The sequence below is a fragment of the Candoia aspera genome, chromosome 9, assembly GCF_035149785.1.
Source record: "Candoia aspera isolate rCanAsp1 chromosome 9, rCanAsp1.hap2, whole genome shotgun sequence".
In the NCBI taxonomy this organism is placed as follows: Eukaryota; Metazoa; Chordata; class Lepidosauria; order Squamata; family Boidae; genus Candoia; species Candoia aspera.
In genome coordinates, this window is record NC_086161.1 from 21,178,851 (window position 1) to 21,202,287 (window position 23,437).

Sequence of the window (23,437 nt, forward strand, 5' to 3'; positions counted from 1 at the left end):
TGCCGGAGAATCAGAATTGCTTTTTCAAAACGGAAAACACAGCAAACAGTCTTTCAGCTGTGCTTAAATCTTTTTTTAAAACAACAACACACTTAGAGCAATGCGAGATCTTTGCAGATAGGTTTCTTCCCTTTTTCTGGCACTTCTTCAGGCTCCTAAATCTTGTCGTTCAAAAACTACAGAAACATTTGTGTAACGCAGTGTTTCTCAACCTACGTTAATGCAGAAAGCTGGACAAGGCGGTGTTTTTCAAACTTGGAAGCTTTAAGATGTGTGGACTTCAACTCCCAGAATTCCCCAGCCAGCATAGCTGGTATAACCAGTATAATAGGTCCAGTGCTGCAATTGGTTTACCAACCTTTCTAAAAGAGCCCTTAGACACAACGTAAAATTTTAAAAAGGAAATATAGGCCTTCCAACTTTTGTCTTTAATCTTCCAGCTCGTGTTTTTAATCCACATTAAAATTCAGCGGATCCGAGCACCACCTGCCCAAGCCGGCAACAGAATTCCGCTCATTTTTGGGGAATCATGTATCCCCCTTACCCTGCTGGGCAGTCTATGGGTCACAAGGAGTCCCCGAGGGAGAACATTTTTGCATTCTCCAGGTTCTCCTCTAAATCTGCACTGCTGGACTTCAGTTGCAAACGGCCATTTTCAGCAGCACAATCTGGAGGGGCCTTTTTGTTTTACAGTAAGGTTAAAAATACTGTAGATGAGTCCTGGGTGCTCTCCGAGCCTTGTTGTTTTCTTGCAGAGGTTTCATTGCCAGACTAGGCAACATCTTCAGTGCAAAGAGTGAGTGGGCCTTGCTCTCAGTTTATATACCGTGGCTTGCCCTGCTTGGGCACTCCCTCTTCACACTGAAGATGTTGCCTAGCCTGGCAATGAAACGTCTGCAAGAAAACAACAAGGCTCAGAGAGCACCCAGGACTCCACAGTTCAACCCTGAGCTACAGAGATTCTCTTCTATTGATACTGTAGATGAGTTAAGCCATTGGATGGCCTAACACACAGTTAAGCTACTGGATGGCTTAACACACATATTTTGGACAAAAATACTGGACTTGAACATTTGCTTCCACCTCTTTTGGTGACATCAACACCATGACAACAACCCTGTTGGACAAATATGGGTGAAAGAGTATAACCCCCAGCAAAAGTACTATTACATATGCCTGTCTAACAACAACAAAATAAAGCAGCCAGTGCTCCATTGAATTCAAGGGGCGTTATGTCTAAGCAAAAGTACACAGGTTTGTTCTGCTGATAGGCTGACCCATAGTAATCCCCGCCCCCGCCTGCTATTTCTTGCAGGAGTTCGGAGCAGGAAGTTCTCACCTGACAATCTTGACAGCAATCTCCATAACCGCAGATGGCCCCTGAGCGCAGCCTGCAAGTTCCTGCCTCACAGCAGGGATCAGACTTACATTCCTGAAAAAGATCAACACATAAGAAGGTGGCGCACTTCCAGCCCTTTTCAGCCCCATCCTGAAACTAAAAGGCTAAGCTAACTGAGATTCTATGTGCAAGCAGGTCTGTGTGTGTGTTCTTAGGCACAAGCGTCCACACGCAAAGACGGAAAGATTCGGAAGTACCCCCAATGGAGGAATGGTTGGTGAAGACAATGGAACTTGCTAAGATGACTAAACTGACTTCTTTGATCAGAGAGAAGACAATACAGGTAGTCCTCACTTAATGACCACAATTGGGATCGGAAGTTTGGTTGCTAAGCAAAGCGGTCATTAAACGAATCTGACCCAATTTTACGATCTTTTTGCAGCAGTTGTTAAGCAAATCACTGTGGTCATTAAGCAAACCACATGGTTGTTAAGTGAATCACGTGGTTCCCCATTGATTTTGCTTGCCAAAAGCTGGCTGGGAAGGTAGAAAAAGGCAATCACATGACTGCAGGATGCTGTGATGGTCATAATTGTGAACCGGTTGCCAAGCGCCCAAATCGTGATCATGTGACCGCGGGGATGCCACGACAGTCGTTAAGTGTGAGGACCGGTCATAAGTCAGTTTTTTCACACCATTGTAAGTCTGAACTGTCACTAAACAAGCAGTCATTAAGCGAGGACTACCTGTTTATTTATTTATTTATCGTATGGCGGCACATCATAACTATTACAAATATATTATATTAAAAGAATTGGGAATGCAAAAAGGTATATAGAAAATATACATTGGTCATAGGGCAATTATAACTAAAAACAAACATTAAGATTACAAATATAGTCTTCTGCAGCATCTGCTGCCATCAGGAAATCAGCAAAGTTCCCGTCGTAGGCTCTAGTCTTACATTCTTGTATTACATGCCTAACAGTTTACCTGTCAGCCCGGCAGTCACACCTTGGAGATGGTATCTTACCCCATTTATATAGGGAATCTGCACACCTGCCACGATTAGTGCGCCCTCTATTGATAGCTGGCCATATTCTGCGTGGCTGATCAAAAGCAGGAGGCTTTGTTGTAATACAGGGTAGGCTTTGACAGTGCTGTGGGCAGGCTTTTTGCCAAGATCGCCTCCAGGAATCGAGAAGATGAAAATTTTTTATAGCCAGTTCCCTGGCAGTAGCCACAGGTGGATGCCTAGATCGCAATCTGTTTATTCCTGATTCCTCTATATCACCATGTATGGGGAGCTCGGGGTTATGAGCTATCCTTCTATATTCCCGGAGAAGAGCGTTCTTCCGCCGGAGGCCTGAAGGACAGATATGGCTCAAGATGGGCAGCCATTGCGTAGGAATGGACCTGGTGGTTCCGCTAATAATCCGCATCATACTGTTGAGCTGTACGTCTACCTTTTTTGCGTGTGCACTACTGAGCCACACCGGAGCGCAATACTCTGCAGCTGAATAGACCAGCACTAGAGCCAAAGTGCGCAGCGTGTCAGCAGAAGAACCCCACGTAGTACCACACAGCGGACCATCGATAGACCGCCTCCGCATGCAGGGCCGCAACTGGGGTCTGTGTCACCCAAGGCAAACATGGATTCCACGCCCATTTTGGCACACACACCCCAGCGCTCATTTTGGCGCCCCCCCCCCCAGTTGCGGCCCTGTCCACGTTGTGTCCCCTGGGCCTCCTAAGACTTTTGGGCGTGGCTAACCGGTCTATCATATACGAGGCAGCCAGATAATCCTATGGGTCTCCTGACGACAGCACGTCCATTTTTGTCATCTTCACTATGTTACAAGGACTACCTTGTACCTACATTTATTGCTGACTGGAAACCCCTCATAGACTTTTTTGCATGAAACAGAAAAAAAATGAACTTATGATTTATGGTTTTGATGATTAGGCAGGAAAGATTATAGAAAAAAATCAGTTATGCTGTCACTACAGAGCGAGAGGTAAACTTATAATTGTACTTATAACTGCTGTAAAGAAAATTAGAAGTGACTTTTTTGTATTTTCTTGCTTTGTTATTGCACTCCTTTTTTGATCTCCTTTTTCTTTCTCTGCATTAGTTTCTCTTCATTTTTTATCTTCTTTCTTAAAAGTTTTAATTAAATTATATATTTTAAGAAAAGGCGCAAGTGTCCGCATAGGAGTGGCCAAGCCCAGCAACAAGCAAGACCTCTGAAGCACAAGGCCACTCGTGGCTGTCGGCCCTGCAAGGTAGGCCAGGTCAGGGAACAGGCACTGCATGGACTAGTGGAAGTCCATTTTATTGTTTCAATGTATTCTCAGAGATTTTGGCCTGAGAGATCAGAAAAATCAGACACCAGGCATTTCTATAAAAATAAATGTATTTACAGAAAGCTTCTTACATAAACATATTTACAAGTTTATGCATTCACACGCACTCAGAGAGGACTGGAAGGAGAGGCTACAGAAAGGAAACTGAAACTAGTCCAGGCAAGCTGCCCTCCAGGCAAATCAGGAGCTTTACCTTATATGGTCATGCCTTTTTACGCCCCCCAAAACTGAGGATACTTAAGTTTGACCTGTTCACCCTGCCAGAGTGATTTGTTACCATAATAACCTTACTCCTTAATAACAACCTGAAATACCAACATGTATAACAGAACCTTGAAAGCCCGCCAGAGTCTCCGTCTGCCCCCTCTTATACCATACAGAATCAACGTCAGCGTCTTTGGAATCTCTTTCCCGCATTCACTCCTTTTCCAGGAGGGAAACGCCTTTGCCAATTTTATCTGCTTTCCTCTACAATGGCACGCACAGCCTCAAGTCCAGAAAAGCCTTTGGTGTCTCCATCCCCTAGAGATCCTCAGAGGGCACAAATTGTAATTTGTAGCATGACAGAAAGAGAAAATTATTAAGCACATCAATGGAGAAGAATTTTATTAACTATGGGGTTAACCAGGCATCAACTTTCTATGACCATCAATCAGCGCAAACCATACAGAATGTTGTAAATGACATAGATTTCCCTTTTGTCCTGGCCTCACCCACTACTTTTTTGGAGTGCTGTCACTGTATTCCTCCAAACTCAACAATTAGACATTTCTCCAGTGCAAGCCGAGTTCTTAAGCACATGCCGTTGTCTGTGTGCAATTTCTACTCACATCAAGGTCTCGGGACAATTGTGCTTCTTGAAAGCCACTTGCTTTCCTCTTGAGGTTTCACTCAACATTCAACCTGGGTTGGAAGCTAAAACTGGTCCTGCCAACCAGTTTGGCTTTATGATGCACATGTTACTCACCTCCACTGACCCACAATCACACTCTTCTCCTGCATCCACAAGCTTGTTGCCACAATAGGGGACGCTGTAGGTTTCATCGGGCCTGGGGATGTTGAGAAGGCAACTTCCACCCTTGTTCAAGGTTAGCTTTTCAAAGTCTTCCTCGCTGCACGCGCTGAAATTTCTAGCACCTCTACAAAGAAGGGACCATTTCAAAAGCTCATATAGTGTATTTCAATTAAGCATGTCAGTAAAAAGAGTGGTCTGTTTTCTACAAACTGGATCTGGGAGTGGAATTATAGGGATAGCAGGTAGCATGTTGATCAGTTGGGGCTTTATAAATGGTTCTGGCCTAGGGCAACCTTTCTGTGAATGGGCAAGCCCCACCCCTGGTGGCCATGATACAAGAGTACCCACCCCAAGTTCTCAACTTCCAGCTGTGCCCACCAACCCTCAACCATTTCAGGACTTCAGATCTTTAGTCAGTCTGAAGTACTGGTGACTATATGGATACATCCATGCAATTTTCTTGGCAACAATACAGCAGTGGTTTGCTATGGCTGCATCCTTCTGAGATGTTTTCAGCTTCCTGTTCTAGCTTCCAGTACTGAAATTCCCAAAAGTCTCCCATGCAAGTACTAACCAGGCTGGACCCTGCTTAGCTTCCAACTACAGGCAAGGTTGGCCATGGGGCACATGTCAAAATGCCTTTGGAAAACAGAACTGAGAGTTACTTACGATGCTCCAGAGTTCATAATACAGTTCCCTGTTTCACAGTGACAGTTTCTGTCATCATCGTGGTTCATTCCCAGGTTGTGGCCAAGCTCATGAGCAACAATGGATGCAAACACCTGCACGCTGGTGTGTCCAAACTACAAAATAGCCCAGAACAAAGAAGGCAGCATGAGACTCTGAGACCAACAGTACTAGGCAAGATGTCATGGGGTTCAAGCAATTTCCCAACACATGCAGCAAATTCTGAGAAAGGAAAAGTGAATGGCTTTGTGCTGGGCATTTGAAAAAGGCAGGAGCAGTTTCAATTTGCAACTGATTTCTGTCCCAGGCCTGTGGAAAGGAAAAACAGCCATTGTTCTGTTTTTTCCTCAAGTTCTCAGGATGAGAAAGGAAGGGCCCCTGCCTTACTTCCTTGCTTTAAGGGAATTAACTACTATCGGTGACATTAAGATAATTTCTGCCCAGCTGAGGGCCACACGTGGTCTTTGAGAAGCACACCAGCAACCACACCCTCCAAAATGGGCCAGGCAAACAGCAAGTAGTGGCCCTAGGCAAATCAAAGTCTAATTAAAAGATTGCTTTCAATGGCCAGGAACATTCATCCCAGAATGTTCTTTCCCATGGAGGTATTTCTGCAACAGAGGTCCAGCTGAAATGGTTGTCTCCACTGAAGTCCAACAGAGGTCCCACGTCCTTCGTCAGGGAAAAGGAGAATCAGGTTTCTTCCTGTAAACAAGGCTTTTACTGGAAGTGCAAACGTGATCATCTGACAAGGGAAAGCTGCCCATCACTGACAAGCAGGCAATCAAATTTATGGAGCCAGAGAATCACAGGACTGGAGGAGGTGGGGAGATCATCAACTCCCATCTGCTCAATTCAGGAGTCCAAATTAAATTATCCCCACAGATAGTGTCCAGCCTCTGTCTGATTGCATCCAACAAAGGGGGCCTATCATCTCTCTAAGTCACTGGATCCACTGACAAACTGCTTTTATCGCTGCAAAGTCTGTCCTAACGTTATGGGTTTATCTATCTTTCTGCAACTTAAGACCATCATTCTGTGTCCTAAAATCCTAGATGAGGGAGAAGTGACCTTGACATTCAGTGTGGCCTACTATCATGTGTCCCTATCTTCTCTTCTCCAGGCTAAATGTACCCACTCCCTTACATTTCTCCTCAAGGGACTCAGTTTTCAATCCTTAGTCATCCTGGTTGCCCTTCAAAGTTATATACTTCAGCTTAGCAAGAGAGAGAGATGTTTAAAAATGCAATGAACTGAAGCTTAAAGGACGTTGTTACAAATTTCCAAGTTCTTAGCATTCTGACACCAGGAATCTGTGTCTGAAAGCCTGGAAAATATAGGTGCCATAGGATGGAAGGCAGATGATCTGCACCGAAAAATGGCTTCTTAGATAATGTAGGCAAATGTGTATGGTAATAGGGTTAAGATGCAAACCAAGGTTCTGCATATTAGGAATGCAAATGCTGATGAAACGTCTACCTCTTTGAAAAATCTGTACAGAAAAAAAACCCTGGAATTTTGCCCTACTAAGCACCAAAAAAGAAAGGAATTTTTTTACCGATCTGCACACTGCAGATCAGTAAAAATGCAATCGGTAAAAATGCACACTGCCCAAATGCAACAGAAGCGTTTGAATCTAAACCATCCCAGACACCGTACTTTCCATCACAGCCATAAAAGCTGTAATTTTAGCCTTAACTCAATTGAGATGCGATTAATGGCAGCTTACCACATTAATGCCTCCAGCATGACTTTTGGAGCACACAGTTCCTACATAAGCCATCCCAGCTGTGCCACCAAATTCCTTCCTCCTATAATTTAGGGGAAAATAAACCAAGTTGGTTAATGACAATTAAGAAGTGAGTTAATTACATCTGAAAGTAAGCCATTTAAAACCACATGCAGTACTGCTGGCAAACAGTAGTCATTACATCATCTGCAGCATTTTCTTACCAGCCAAAAGGCAAATCACATTATTTATTGTTACAAGGTAATGTGCTTTTATTCTTAAAAAAAAAAAACATATGCATATACCTAGTGAAGCAGGGGAGTCCCCAGAAATTTGGGGTTAACAATCAGGTTTAAAAGATACAGAAAATGAAATTATTCAGAATCCCACAGGAACACAGGATTTTAAGTAGGGCCCATTCTTCGAAATAACGGCCTGGTCACTTCCAGAAGGATTGTTTCAACCAATTTAGAATCAGCTGTAAACCTCAGTATTCCCACAATGTTGCAAGTATTAGAGAACAGAGCCCTTCCTCTGGTTCTGCAGAAGTTTATCTGCAGCTAGAGTAAAGGTGCCCTTTTCTTATGCAGTCCTGAAATTTTACAGAGCTGGCGGAGACTTGGTTTAGCTACAGTTAGTCCTCAACTTACGACCATTCATTTAACAATGGTTCAAAGTTACGACAGCCTCGGGAAAAGTGCTTTATGATCTGTACTTGCACTTACAAACGTTGGTCCACCCCCATGGTCACCTGATTTCAGTTCAGGCACTTGGTAACTGGCTCGCATTTACAACCGGTTGCAGCGTCCTGTGGTCACATGATTGTGATTGGCAACCTTTTTTGCCAGTTTCCAGCAAAAAATGTCCATTGGGAAAGCTGGATTCACTTAACAACCATCATAAAAATGGTCGTAAAATCGGGTCTGGTAACGTGAATTGACTTACGAGCACAATGATTGATTGATTGATTGATTTTCTATCCCACCTTTATTATGGAAATTAGCGTAATGAGTGCAGCAAAAATGGCCATAAAATCAGGTCAGATTTGCTTAACGACCATATTGCTTAGCAACCGAAATTCCAGTCCCAATTGTGGTTGTCAAGCGAAGACTACGTGTACTCTATCTACAAAATGGAAAAAATTGCCCCACTCCATTCACACTGATGCACCTGCGTGGACACAGAAAAAAAAATAAAGGGATTAGAGGGGACTGGCAGGAAGTTCTGGAAGGAATCTGTCTAGTGGTTTTGTGCAGAAAGGGTGTCTGGCCTCCTTGCCAAACAGGGAGTGCCCAGATCTTACAGAACAAGCTGGGCGCTGTCATGCCGTCGGCGTGGGACAAGATCCTGCTCTCTCCACTGCACGAAGTTGGCAAGAACATCCCCTGCTCCTCCTTCAATTCGGATCTTATTTTCAAACGTCCAGATCTCCAGGCCAACCAGCACAATGCGGATGTTCAACATAATGTACATCTGGAAAGAGCAGAGATAACGGTGGAACAGAGGACATAACAGAGCCTGAATATGGCACTGTAATGGAACCTTGGAAGATGACTTTGGCAGATGGCCGGTGGAGGGGGGAAGAGATGCCGCCTAGGGAATGGTCAGATAAGAGGGAGCAGAGCCCACAGCTGCATAACTTATCAGGCTGTAAAGGAGATGGTGGGAGATTTGTAATTTCAGATTTGCAAGATTCTGTTAAAGCAGCTTTACAATAAAGTAGAATTAGCTCATCTGGTCGTGTTTCCTGTCTGGTCTACCTGGGAGGGCTGACAGGCATTCACCAAGGCTGGCTTCATTATTTCAAAAAGAGAAGTCTTGGCTTCTAGTAACTTTATAGACACATCCACACAGTTTTCTTAGCAACAGAATGGAAATGGTTTGCCACCACCTTCCTCAATTATGGTTTTTTTTTCAGTTTCCCAGTCTAGCTGACAGCCCTGATGGGATCTCCTGAAGGTCTTCCATCCAAAGACTAACCAGGTTTGGCCCTGCATGGCTTTTTCCCAGGTCAGCCAAAGTCAACCAAGTGACTTTGCTTCTCCTTGGTAACAGTATGGAAGTGGTTTGTCCTCCCCAAGGCAGTTTTTTTTCAGTGATTTCCCAGTCTAGCCTACAGCACTAGATTTTCCCGGTGCTCCCTCAGATAAAATTGGCTGAGTTCCCATATCACATTAAACCATGTCTTGCTTAACCACTGAATAAGCCACAACTGGTGGGCTTCACACAATATTCTAAGTCAAAATCATAGAAACCACCATGAGGTTTATGTGAATCCAGTCTGGATATGTCGGATGATTTCTACCCATATCCGTATATACTGGCTGAAGATTTTGGGGATTGGGACACCAAGCTGGCAAAGGCTGGTGCTTAAAAATAAAGGAAATTTTGACAGAGAGCCAAGCTCAATGCCCTTGCCTCGGGTGAAACATGATTAACCCAGCACTATATTTTTTAAAAACCATCTACGCCAACCCAACCATCCTTTGCCACCTTCCATGTAAAGGTCTGGGTAAAAAGGTAAATTGCGCAGTTCTTTTACACTACTAAAAATTCAGGCATGAATATAAATTTCTTACTACTTTATTTTTTTTTCCAGAGCACTTTGAAGAAATCAGGGGCCTTGAAGAAGGAATTTAAAATGAACCCCAGGCTCTATATTTAACCTTTTGAAGTGTGCATCCCATTTTAATCCAGAAAAAAAACTATATGCCCTCTAATAATTATTCCAGAGGCTCCTTATAAGTCTACTAATTTAAAAGGTTAGGTTGGAGCACCATCAGAGAGGACCTTACCTGAATCAACCCTGTATTGTATTTGTTTTTATCTTTAAATGTATTGCATTGTAGAGATAGTCCTCAGCTTATGACCACAATTGGGACCAGAACTCCCATCACTAAGTGAAGTGGTCATTGAGTGAGCCACACCCAATTTTACAACCTTTTTTGCCATGGTTGTTAAGTGAATCACCATGGTCATTAAGTAAATCACATGGTTGTTATGTGAAACCAGCTTCCTCCATTGACTTTGCTTGTCAGAAGCTGGCTGGGAAGGCCGCAAATGGCAATCAGGTGACCCTGGGATGCTGTAACCGTCGTAAATATATGCCAGTTGCCAAGCACCTGAATTCTGATCACATAACCACAGGGATGCTTCAATGGTTGTAAGTGCGAGGACCAGTCACAAGTCACTTTTTCCAGCACTGCCATAACTTTGAATGGTCACTAAACAAATGGTCATAAGTCAAGGACTACCTGTGTGTCCCATATTTATTAGACTGCCTTTATTTCCTTTTCGGATTGTTATTTTTACTGTGCACATTGTATATTGCCTCGAATGACCAATGGGCAGGGTAATTCCTACGTAAATTCATAAATACTTAACAGATTTTAAAACTTTCCTCCAGGCATTAGGGCAGGACATATTTAAAATAAACCCAGTGGAAGAACTAAGAACGTTGCAGGACACAGAAAAGCCATGGAGACAATCCATTTAATTTCCTTATTAGAAAAAAAAAAAGGAACATTTTTGCTTTGTCTTGAACACAAGCAGCACTGTGGGGTGGGCGAGGGTATTCCAGAAGCAAGGTGGGAGGCATTTGATCAAAGTCAAAATCACACCATTGGAGTCCCCCTCCCTGTTCAGGGGCCTATGTTACAATGGTAGATTATTTTATTATCATCATCATTATTATCTTAAGTACACAATGCATCTTCAGCAAAGGATCGTTACCTTGTCGTGGTGCTGGAGCTTGAGCACCTCAATGATGCCATGAGCTAAACCGTGAAGGGCCACCCAAGACGGGAAGGTCATGACAGAGAGGTCAGACCAAATGCGATCCCTGGGGAAGGTAATGGCAACCCACCCCAGTATTCTTGCCGTGAAAACTAAATGGATCAGTACAACCAGAGATATGTCGGTATACCATCGGAAGATGAGACCCCCAGGTCGGAAGATGGTCAAAATGCTACTGGGGAGGAACAGAGGATGAGCTCAACTAGCCCCAGACGTGATGACGCAGCTAGCTCAAAGCCGAAAGGACGGCTAGCGGCCGACGGTGCTGGTGGTGAACGGCGAATCCGATGTTCTAAGGATCAACACACCATTGGAACCTGGAATGTAAGATCTATGAGCCAGGGCAAATTGGATGTGGTTATTGGTGAGATGTCAAGATTAAAGATAGACATCCTGGGTGTCAGTGAACTGAAATGGACTGGAATGGGCCACTTCACATCAAATGACCACCAGATCTACTACTGTGGACAAGAGGATCACAGAAGAAATGGAGTAGCCTTCATAATTAATAGTAAAGTGGCTAAAGCAGTGCTTGGATACAACCCAAAAAACGACAGAATGATCTCAATTCGAATTCAGGGCAAGCCATCTAACATCACAGTGATCCAAATATACGCCCCAACCACAAATGCTGAAGAAGCTGAAGTAGAGCAGTTCTATGAGGATCTGCAGCACCTACTGGACAACACGCCTAAAAGAGATGTTATTTTCATCACAGGAGACTGGAATGCTAAGGTGGGCAGTCAAATGACACCTTGAATTACAGGTAAGTATGGCCTGGGAGAACAAAATGAAGCAGGACATAGGCTGATAGAATTTTGCCAAGACAACTCACTCTGCATAACAAACACTCTCTTCCAACAACCTAAGAGACGGCTTTATACATGGACTTCACCAGATGGACAACACCGAAATCAGATTGATTACATCCTTTGCAGACAAAAGTGGCGGACATCTGTACAGTCGGTAAAAACAAGGCCTGGAGCTGACTGTAGTTCAGATCACGAACTTCTTCTTGCACAATTTAGGATCAGACTAAAGAGATTACGGAAGACCCACAGATCAGCTAGATATGAGCTCACTAATATTCCTAACGAATATGCAGTGGAGGTGAGGAATCGATTTAAGGGACTGGACTTAGTAGATAGGGTCCCGGAAGAACTCTGGACAGAAGTTGGCAGCATTGTTCAGGAGGCGGCAACAAAATACATCCCAAAGAAAGAGAAAACCAAGAAGGCAAAATGGCTGTCTGCTGAGACACTAGAAGTAGCCCAAGAAAGAAGGAAAGCAAAAGGCAACAGTGATAGGGGGAGATATGCCCAATTAAATGCAAAATTCCAGAGATTAGCCAGAAGAGATAAGGAATTATTTTTAAACAAGCAATGCGCGGAAGTGGAAGAAGACAATAGAATAGGAAGGACAAGAGACCTCTTCCAGAAAATTAGAAACATTGGAGGTAAATTCCAGGCAAAAATGGGTATGATCAAAAACAAAGATGGCAAGGACCTAACAGAAGAAGAAGAGATCAAGAAAAGGTGGCAAGAATATACAGAAGACCTGTATAGGAAGGATAACAATATCGGGGATAGCTTTGACGGTGTGGTCAGTGAGCTAGAGCCAGACATCCTGAAGAGTGAGGTTGAGTGGGCCTTAAGAAGCATTGCTAATAACAAGGCAGCAGGAGACGACGGCATCCCAGCTGAACTGTTCAAAATCTTGCAAGATGATGCTGTCAAGGTAATGCATGCTATATGCCAGCAAATTTGGAAAACACAAGAATGGCCATCAGATTGGAAAAAATCAATTTATATCCCCATACCAAAAAAGGGAAACACTAAAGAATGTTCAAACTATCAAACAGTGGCACTCATTTCACATGCCAGTAAGGTAATGCTCAAGGTAGACTTCAGCAATTCATGGAGCGAGAATTGCCAGATGTACAATCTGGGTTTAGAAAAGGCAGAGGAACTAGAGACCAAATTGCCAATATCCGCTGGATAATGGAAAAAGCCAGGGAGTTTCAGAAAAACATCTATTTCTGTTTTATTGACTATTCTAAAGCCTTTGACTGTGTGGACCATAACAAATTGTGGCAAGTTCTTAGCGGTATGGGGATACCAAGTCATCTTGTCTGCCTCCTGAATAATCTGTATAACGACCAAGTAGCAACAGTAAGAACAGACCACGGAACAACGGACTGGTTTAAGATTGGGAAAGGAGTACGGCAGGGCTGTATCCTCTCACCCTACCTATTCAACTTGTATGCAGAACACATCATGCGACAAGCTGGCCTTGAGGAATCCAAGGCTGGAGTTAAAATCTCTGGAAGAAACATTAACAATCTCAGATATGCAGATGATACCACTTTGATGGCTGAAAGTGAAGAGGAACTGAGGAGCCTTATGATGAAGGTGAAAGAGGAAAGTGCAAAAGCTGGCTTGCAGCTAAACCTCAAAAAAACCAAGATTATGGCAACCAGCTTGATTGATAACTGGCAAATAGAGGGAGAAAATGTAGAAGCAGTGAAAGACTTTGTATTCCTAGGTGCAAAGATTACTGCAGATGCTGACTGCAGTCAGGAAATCAGAAGACGCTTAATCCTTGGGAGAAGAGCAATTTCAAATCTCGATAAAATAGTTAAGAGCAGAGACATCACACTGACAACAAAGGCCCGCATAGTTAAAGCAATGGTGTTCCCTGTAGTAACATATGGCTGTGAGAGCTGGACCATAAGGAAGGCTGAGCGAAGGAAGATCGATGCTTTTGAACTGTGGTGTTGGAGGAAAATTCTGAGAGTGCCTTGGACTGCAAGAAGATCAAACCAGTCCATCCTCCAGGAAATAAAGACAGACTGCTCACTTGAGGGAATGATATTAAAGGCAAAACTGAAATACTTTGGCCACATAATGAGAAGACAGGACACCCTGGAGAAGATGCTGATGCTGGGGAGAGTGGAAGGCAAAAGGAAGAGGGGCCGACCAAGGGCAAGATGGATGGATGATATTCTAGAGGTGACGGACTCGTCCCTGGGGGAGCTAGGGGTGTTGACGACCGACAGGAAGCTCTGGCGTAGGCTGGTCCATGAAGTCACGAAGAGTCGGAAGCGACTAAACGAATAAACAACAAACACAATGCATTTGTCTGGAACCAGGGCAGGGACAGTACCCAACAGATTCTGCATTCTTTGCGTGTGCCATGAAATTCTTCCACTTACGCTATCCAGATGGTTTGCCAGCTGCATCATCTCTTCTCTTACTGCAGTTGTATTCTGGCCTAGCAAGTGATACTGCAAGAAAAAGAAATAAAGGAGGGTGATGCACATCATCATGTCAGCCCATGGAACTGTCAAACACAGTATCACACTCTTTGAGGCTAGCCAGCAACCGCTTTGTTGACCCAGAGACTCAGCGCAGCTCCCTTTGTGATGTAGAAAACCTTATCAAATTTCATAACAACTTGATCAGCCTAATTTTTCTCTATTTTATCACCACCTATCTCTGACAATCCCCGATGGGGGGGCACGATTGGGGACCACACCAGGCTTGGGGTCCCTGATCCAAGATGCAGTTTGGAGATAACCCTTCAACGATCCTGAAAGCTCTTCCCTTTTCTTCCAGATCTAGCCCTGCATAAGAATTCCAAGGAAACATGAGAATTTGGAGATGCTATGACAAGTAGTCCAAATATATGATGTGGTAGCACTTCTACCTACAGTAAAGGCTGGACAATCCGTGGGTCTTTTTGCCTTCAAAATTCTCTCCACAATTCCCCAGCCTGACTGCAGAAAATTAGTGGTATGCTTCCTACCATTTTAAGTTGGGAACACGTGAAAACGGTGGTGTGGACTCTAACATTAGCTTTACATAATTTTAAAACTCCAAGAAAATCCCCAAGCCCCCCCTGGATTAAAATTGGAAAATCCACGCACCCGCCCCAGTGCACCCATTTTACATCCTCACTTCCCCAAACACCTTGTCCCCACTAAGCTGGGACCCTTCTCTAGGAAGATCTTTAAATGCAGGGGAGTGGGGCAGGCAATGATCAAACATGGCAGGAAGCAAAAGAAAGATATCAAATGCTGGCTGGATTTGGGGAGGCATCATCTTCCAAGAGGGAGAAACAAGTGGTTTGACAGTTGGGGGCTTCAAAAATATGATGAGACAGAGATTGATGCTGTCAGACTCCAGGATCAAATGATTGATGGATTGTCTGATTTGTTCATCTGCTCATCAAGTTTTAGACCAGTGTTTCTCAGCCATGGCCACTTTAAGATGCGTGGACTTCAACTCCCAGAATTCCCCAGCCAGCATGGCTGGCTGGGGAATTCTGGGAGTTGAAGTCCACCCATCTTAAAGTGGCCATGGCTGAGAAACACTATTTTAGACAATTGTATGTCAGCCACAAACATCATACCCTTTCTTTGTCCACAACGATGAAAAGCTCCACGTATCTTGTTTGTTGAAGAATGCCTCTTTTCCTCTACCCAAAAAAACACAAAACAGGGTTATAATAAAGATGTCTCTCCTGGTTCTTAAATTCAGAACAGAGGGATGTCGCGCTACTCCACTTTCCCATTTTCCGTGCATTCCACAGCCGTATCTTTGGGAAATAAACACAAAGGAGAACCAAACATTCCTAATCCCTTTTTCCCTCCCTCTCACCTTCACCGTATAAAAATTTGCCTTCACGCACTCATTCCAAACATCGAACACTTAATTTGTTCCCTTAATACTGCGACTTCAGGCAAGAAGTTCCAATAGGCTATTTCAAAAGAATACCAATGTCTAGGATATTGATCAGATTTCACAATATGTCAATCATATTATCCTTCTGACTCTCATGAACCAAACTCATGCATACATGTAAAAGGGGGCAGGGCTTCACCAACCCAGCCACACCCACCAATTTGGCCTCATTGACCCGCTACTTCTGCAAGCAATTTTGTCACATTTTCTTGAGTTGTTCTGTCACTGTTGACTTATTTCCATACAATGCTCTCTCCTCCTCCTTTTTAGAATATGCAGGTTGTACATTGTACTTTCTAGATACAGATAGTCCTCACTTAAAGACCACAATTGGGACCAGAATTTTGGTTGCTAAGCAAAGCGGTCATTAAGTGAATCTGACCCAATTTTACAACCTTTTCGTGACAGTTGTTAAGCGAATCACCACAGGCATTAAGCAAATCACATGGTTCCCCATTGATTTTGCTTGTCAGAAGCGGGCCAGGAAGGTCGAAAATGGGAATCACATGACCATGGGATGCTGTGACGGTCATAAATGCGAACCAGTTGCCAAGTGCCCAAATTGCGATCACTTGACTGTGGGGACACTGCAATGGTCATAAATGTGAGAACCGGTCGTAAGTCATTTTTTCCAACACTCTTGTAAGTCCAAACCGTCACTAAACAAATGGTTGTTAAGTGAGGACTACCTGTATTATCTTCTTACACAGATGGTCTGACATACTTTTTTTCTTTTTCCTTAAATTTAACAAAGAGGGGGATTTTAAAAATGACATTCATTGCTGCAAGTGGCAGACTGTAAACAAGGAAACATTTCCAAAGGGTACCTACTCTCGTCAGCAGAGAAAAATCAGGGTGGTGCTGAGCATCTGTGTTTTCCTGTTTTCCATCCAGATCAGGAATGCCGCAGGCCCTGGGCTCCCTCTTCACATTCTCCATGCGGTAGACAGCATGTTGAGAAGCTACATATGTTGGCTGAATTCCATAGGTCATATTCCTGATTTGCACAACGCCCCTGGCAATAACAATACCTTAGACATCAAAATTATTTTCCAAATGATAGGGAGGAACCTTAAAAAAGCTACAGAACATCACACTTGGTGGTAAGAAAACAGAAATTAAGATTCAAATATACAGAAATAACATGCATCTTGGACTGTACTATGACAGCCCGGAAGCATTTTGGGTGGGGTCATGTCTAAACACATCCATGCACATGCATAAAATCTTCACCAACCACATTCAGGTTATAAGGATATCAGAACTAAACTCTGAGCTGGGCCTAGATGTAAGATAAGAAAATGAGGGGAGGGGAGGGGAGGACTGAGTTACTTTCCGTTCTAGAATCTAAACCAGTTTCTGCAAAATTAAGCATACATTTTAGGTACCCAGCTCTGGTCCTGGCTATGCACCCCTAATTCAGAACCCAAGGCATGGAAGTGAAAGAAAGAGAGCAGGTGCCATGGCTAATGCTCCTCATCAAACAAGTTTTAAAAATATATAGGTAGTCCTCGACTTACAACCATTCATTTAGGGACCATTCAAAGTTATGACAACACTGAAAAAAGTGACTTCCTCACACTTACGACTGTCACTGAGTCCCTGCGGTCACATGATCAAAATTCATGCACTTCACAACCAGCTCACACTTACAACAGTTGCAGCATTCCAGGGTCACGTGATCGCCATCTGCAACCTTCCCAGCCAGCTTCTGACAAGAAAAGTCAATGGGGGAAGATGGATTCACTTAACAACCGCTGTGATTTGCTTAACAATCGTGGCAAAAAAGGTCGTAAACAACCGCCTCGCTTAGCAATGGAAGTTCCCCTCCTGATTGTGATCGTAAGTCGAGGACTACCTGTGTAGGGATTTTTTTTTTTAAAGTGGGACCCCAGAGTGGCAAGTCACTGCAGGACCAACGTAGCTGCTGTTTCTCTGCTTCTTCCCCACTGAAAATGTACCAAAGGTATCCTGTTACCTGATCCCAAAACAAGTGCTGACTGCAACTGACGAATCTGCAATTCCTTCGACATATCCCTGGTAGTAGCAGTGATTCTAAATCGGGGAGGGAAAAAGAAAGAAAGAAAACTGAGCGTTAGGGTCAACCTAACAGTTTAACCCTGATATAGAGAGCCATGGCAATGGCCTTGAAGGGAACATTCAGAAGCTGTTAGAGAAGTAAGGGCAGAAGCATTCCTTAAACACAGGAAAGGGGATAGAGTTAAGAAAAGGCCCAGGCAAGTTCCTCTCTCATTCACTGGGGCAGTGTTTCTCAACCTTGGCCACTTTAAGATGTGTGGACTTCAACTCCCAGAATTCCCCAGCCAGCCATGAAGTCCACACATTGAAGTCCACACATCTTAAAGTGACCAAGGTTGAGAAACACTGCACTAGGGTGTAAGAGGGAGGGAAGGCAAATCACAAGCAAACTTGCAAGGCTAATGGTTGTTTCTGTAACGGCTCCCCTCAAGGCCACCTCCATGGTTCTCCATCCCTCATCGCAGCTCGTGCTAAGCTGCGGTTTAACAATAGCTTGACTATCCCTTGTTGAGTTCCCATTCATGCTAAGCTCTAAAACATGCTTTATAAACCACAGAGACAGGTTTCCCAGGGAAATTATTACTGTCTCAGCCAGCTAGTCGCTCTGACCCTGTTCAAAGCCTGAGTGGCGGTCTCCACGCACCAAGTGGGGCAGCCTACTGTGTGGCACGGAGGGACCCAAAGTTATGGGAAAGGGAAGCAAAACACGCACTCAAGATGCCTGCTAGCTCCTGATGAACCCAATTAATTATCTGCCAGCACATGAGTTACGTTTGTGGAATTTGCTCCTGCAAAAGTCTTGGGTGAGTTTCCTGGAACAGCTCCAGGAATTGGCAGCGTTAGTGTGACCCAAAGGGGAAATTACTAAACATAAGGGACACAAATCGTAATACATGGATTGAATTCATTTGATCAGTCGGAAACACCAAAGACATTAAATCAAAATTTAGGTTTTCTCCCATTCTTCTCACCCTACTTCTTTGCCCACCACATTTTGGGCTGTAGTCCCAATGCACCACACAGAAGCCTTTGTCCGCCCCTCCAAAAAAAAATGCACTTCTAATAGAAAAGAGGCTGATCTGCAATTATTTGGGAAGCTAGGTACTATGCAATTTGAAGCCCAATTGGATAACATTGGGCTGGCTAAATAGAGCCTCCATGTTTGGAGACAGTATGCCATTGACTGCCAACTTCCAGAAGCATGGTAGCAAAAATGTGGAATGGAGGCTAGACAACAAGTGTCTAGGCCAGCGTTTCTCAACCTTGGCAGCTTGAAGATGTGTAGACTTGGGGCTAGCTGGGGAATTCTGGGAGTTGAAGTCCACATATCGTCAAGCTGCCAAAGTTGGGAAACACTGGCCTAGACTATCAGTAACTGTATCTCAAGTAGCTATACCTTTGGCTGAGCGAGTGGGACAGGGAGACATTCCAGGGAGACATTCCAGGGAGAAAAATGGCCCTACTAATCATGCAGGAGAATTCCCAAAAAGCAACCATCTTTTTTCTCTACAGAACAGGGCACATATCTTGCTTGGGTCTGGCAGAGGAATCTGTCTGCATCCAGCTTATTGACCTGCCAAGATTCTTCTAATAAAAAGAAACGTAACGAAAGTCAATGCCTTTTCTCCAAATTGCAACAACACTGGGCAGATGGAGATCATAGGCACCAAACACTAAGGAAGACATTGCATCAAGGTTGGGTCTTCCCATCCTATTAAATGCTGCAATGCCAGATTTGGGGGGCGGGGGCTGCTGAGCACAGACCCTTTGAGAAGACAAAGCAGGATATGAACAGAGTTGGGCTTCCCTGCAAGTGTTCACCCACTGAGTGTTAATTCACCCAAAAGGCTAAAGGAAGCCCTTTGCTTTTGCAATGGGATGGACAATTCTAAATTCTTTTAAAGCTCCTTCAGCAAATGGCCTCCAGATTCATGAATTTCAAATCCCAGAATTCTCAGCATTGGCCCTGTTGGTTGGAGAATTCTGGGATCTGAAGATCACATATCTGGAGGATGCTAAGCTGGAGAAGGAAGTCAAGTTTCAAACCCAGCCAATTGTGGTTTATTCAGTAACTATGGATAAGCAAAATATGGCTCAACACATTTTGTCACAGTATCTAAGCAGATTCCTCTTCAAAACTAATAGGGCATAAGGCGGTACAGCAACAGCCTTGAGCCCTGCAAAATCAGATGCAAACAGCAAGTCACTGAGAGAGGATGGTGCAATTAAAGATGAGATATTCCAGTGCACCGCCAATTCATCCTTAAATAAATGCAAGAACATCAAACACCCCTTGTAAGTATTTCTTCTCTATTCTCTTCTCCTTCGACAGGCATTTCTTAAGTAAAGTCTCTTTTAACAAATTGAAAGAGAAGTAGAAGAAAAAATCTCTCTCTCTCTATGCACATGCCCACACACTCAACCCCTCTCCTCACAGACTGAAAGAAGGGCTCCAAAGGACGTGGGGGAGAAAGCCCACCTACGTTTTTTGACCTCATGACCACCTTCCTCCTCAGCCAGAGGAAATTCTTTGAAACATTTTTTTTCTTTTTTTCTGATCAATCCTCTGAGAAAAATGAAATGTACCTGTAAGTTTGGAGTATGTGTTTGCAGTTTTCCTTTTTTATTGTAGGTATAAATTTTGAAGTCTGTTGGCACCAGTTCTCTGAAAGGATGGAGGGGGTAAACACATGAATGCAAACTAGAAAATGCTTTAAAAATCAAAGTAAGAGAAATGTGGCTGAAAGAAAAGGAGTGGACCAAACCTCAGCCACAGAGAGAAAGGGTGGGGTGGGGTGGGGTGGGGTGGGGTGGGGAAACAAAGGGACATGCATCCCCAACTAAACTTCTGGCTCTTTCTACCCCTTGTAACTTTTGACCTAAAGAGCACTATAGGAGGAGGGTCGAGAAAAATATAAAGCTGAGGAACACGGTGAGAAAAGCTGCACTTGGAGGCATATCGATGTATTTCATTGGTTTCAGTTTCTCACGCCCACCTGAAATGCTTGTGTTATGCTTTAAAACAACAGGGCCAGATACAACTGCGCTAGGGACAGCCCAGACAATGAAGCCGAGCATCTTTCTAAGAAACCCACCTCCGTTGCCAAAGGTAAGTCATCACTGCGGTCGCAGCAGCCAAACCAACAAAGTTGGACTGGTCTTTGGAAGAGAAGTCAAGATGACGAGCAGGGAAATCAGATCAAGCCACACTGTAGTGTTTGGAGGGAGGGGTGGGGGTGGCCCTGAATGGCTGCTGTACCGCCAGTCTTCCCAAACACAGCGCCTTCTTAATGTGTTGGATTTAACATTCCCATGGTTTCCCACCAATGAGGTCTTCTTTGGCCCAGTGGAACAGCCTGCCTCTTGAAGCTGTGGGTGCTCCATCTCGGGAGGCTTTCAAGAAAAGACTGGACAGCCACTGGTCCAGAATGGGATGAGGATTCTTGCGTTGGGCAGGGGCTTGGACTAGAAGACCTCCAAAGACACTTCTTGCGAGATGGGCCGCCATATAAATTTGATAAAAAAATAAATAAAGTCCCTTCCAACCTTGTGATTCTATGAGCTGAAGTCCAGTACGTTCAGAGGGCACCGGAGTAGGGTACAAAAAGGCTCTTTGGGTCCTTTTCACCCACAGGGGGAAAGACGGGCCACTTTCAAGTAGAGTAGGATTCCCGGGAGAGAAAATCCACAAATCCCAGCCAGAAAGGAATCACTTACTTGTTCCTCATCAGATGAATTGTGTACTGTACTCCTTCAATTGAAACAACGTACGACAACGTTTCCTCAAAAAGTGGAGAGAAAGCAGCATTAGCAGACGATTCAGTTGTACCTCGGGACCAAGTCCCAAACAAACAAAATGGCGTTTCCTCCCCATTCTATGAAATGTAGAAGTTCCACAGACACACTTTAGGATGGGGGGGTCTAACGATCTAAGACCAAGTATATGTTCCTAATATATGGTAGATGTCCAAAGCATGATCAGTTGGAATCTCAGTATCTATCGCCCCAAGATAGCCAGCAGCTGACTGTCTGTCCCTCTGCTCTCAATATTTTAAGCTGGAGAAATCCAACAGTTGTAAAAATGTGACTTTGTGTAAAGATAGGTATAAAAAACCCATTGTCCGACAGATTTTCTGGACTGTAACCCCCATAGCCCCTTCTACTGGCCCTGCTGGTCAAGACCAACAGGGACTGAAGGCCCACACATCTGAGGGGCACCAGCATGGTACCAGTTTAGCATTCCTGCTGTTTTTATGCTGCCAACTTGTTACTGTTTGCTTGGTTTTTAGCCTGTTTTACTGTTGCATTGCTTTTCACCGTAATTTTTATTTGAGGAGCAGCTGAAAATATCCAGGGCACCCAGGGCAATTTTACACCTCCCTCTTGCTCTCGGACAATAACCCTGCCCCGACATACAGCGTGGCCAGATGGTTCTGGGCAGCATCACTCAAAACCTGTGGTATGATGATTTCTAACTTGTGCTTAGGACTCAGCCTTATAAATGAAACTCTGTGCGCCTGTTAGGGCAGTGATGGTGAACTGTTTGGGCTTGGTGTGTCAAAAATTTGGAAAATGCCTAACTTGACTCTGCTGGCGTGTTACACACACACACACACACGCACCCCAAACAAAAGAGAAACAATTCTTCATTCATTCATTCATTCATTCATTCATTCATCCCAGAGTTGCTCTCTGAGTGAGATGGGCAGTGACTAAATTTGATATATAAATACATTTATTTTTTAAAAATACAATCCAATTTTGGGCAGCCAAAAGGGCAGAGATGAGGGGGGGAGATAGGTGGCAGGGGTTGCAGGGCCTTTTGTTCCTTCAGTTTCTTGGGTAACTCAAACAGGGAGAACAGCTGTTGTGAGATGTTGGTGAACGCTGGCGTGTCACCCCAAATGTCGTGGTGTGTCACCTTTGACACGCAGGCCGTAGGTTCACCATCGCTGTGTTAGGCTGTTCTCTAATCTCATCCATAAAACCTTTCACATACTATATACACAGAACTTTTCATGGCCCCTAGATCTTTCTAATTTGTAGAGAAAATGTCCTAACAGTCAGAAATCACGCTGAGACGAGGAGTAGTTCTCTAGTGTTTATTACTGCTACATAAAACAGAATCCTAACAAACTGAAGAAGCGTGGGAAAACCCAGACAGATAAACCCCAAAAGTTAAGGCGGGTCTGATCTGTGTCTCTTTGAATGGCTGCTTAATTCCTCAGTACTACGCATGCGTTTTCCGCCCTGGATAGAAGCCCCCTCCTGCTCGCCATCAGTGCTCATGACAGAAAATCTGCGTAGTCACTAAAAGTCCACATTGATTGGATGGCACATAATCAGTCGATATAATCACACGCTTCTAATGCTCCCATTGCTTCCTTCAGGGGTCTTGCTTTTCATGTCTTTTAAACCTGGCCCTTCTTCCAGGCCTTTGACGAGGGTGAATGAAGCCCCCTTGGATTGTGTGGATTATTTCCTTTTTTTTCTCATTTCTGTCCAGTTGTCACCTTTGCCACTTTTTATTCTTTATTTTTGTTTCTTATAGTTTTGTGTTTGGGGGAGCGGGTTTTTACTGGTGAGATGCTGGGAGTCGGAGTCAAGCAGCAAACAAATTTAATCAATAAATAAATCTTTTATATCTTCTGTGTCTCTTATATACAGGTAGTCCTCCACTTACAACCAGATTGGGACAGGAATTTCCATCATAAGTCATT

At 44.0% G+C, this 23,437-nt stretch overlaps 1 protein-coding gene across 2 annotated transcripts in view; it reads right to left on the reverse strand.

Annotated features, from left to right (window-relative positions):
• Positions 1 to 21,848, reverse strand: part of LOC134502748 (disintegrin and metalloproteinase domain-containing protein 9-like) — a 658,699-nt gene extending 636,851 nt beyond the window's left edge. For both annotated transcript variants that reach the window (XR_010068477.1, XM_063311223.1), the window contains exons 1-11: positions 21,435 to 21,848; positions 20,304 to 20,382; positions 17,656 to 17,732; positions 16,509 to 16,692; positions 15,346 to 15,411; positions 14,147 to 14,218; positions 8,441 to 8,610; positions 7,138 to 7,219; positions 5,391 to 5,524; positions 4,674 to 4,845; positions 1,340 to 1,432 (exon numbers count right to left, since the gene is read on the reverse strand). Coding sequence is in view for 1 of the 2 variants with exons in the window: in XM_063311223.1 (XP_063167293.1) it covers positions 1,340 to 1,432; positions 4,674 to 4,845; positions 5,391 to 5,524; positions 7,138 to 7,219; positions 8,441 to 8,610; positions 14,147 to 14,218; positions 15,346 to 15,411; positions 16,509 to 16,692; positions 17,656 to 17,732; positions 20,304 to 20,382; positions 21,435 to 21,445 (1,140 nt within the window). In the remaining variant the exon portion in view is untranslated. The remainder of the gene's footprint in view (positions 1 to 1,339; positions 1,433 to 4,673; positions 4,846 to 5,390; positions 5,525 to 7,137; positions 7,220 to 8,440; positions 8,611 to 14,146; positions 14,219 to 15,345; positions 15,412 to 16,508; positions 16,693 to 17,655; positions 17,733 to 20,303; positions 20,383 to 21,434) is intronic.
• Positions 21,849 to 23,437: the final 1,589 nt, after the last annotated feature.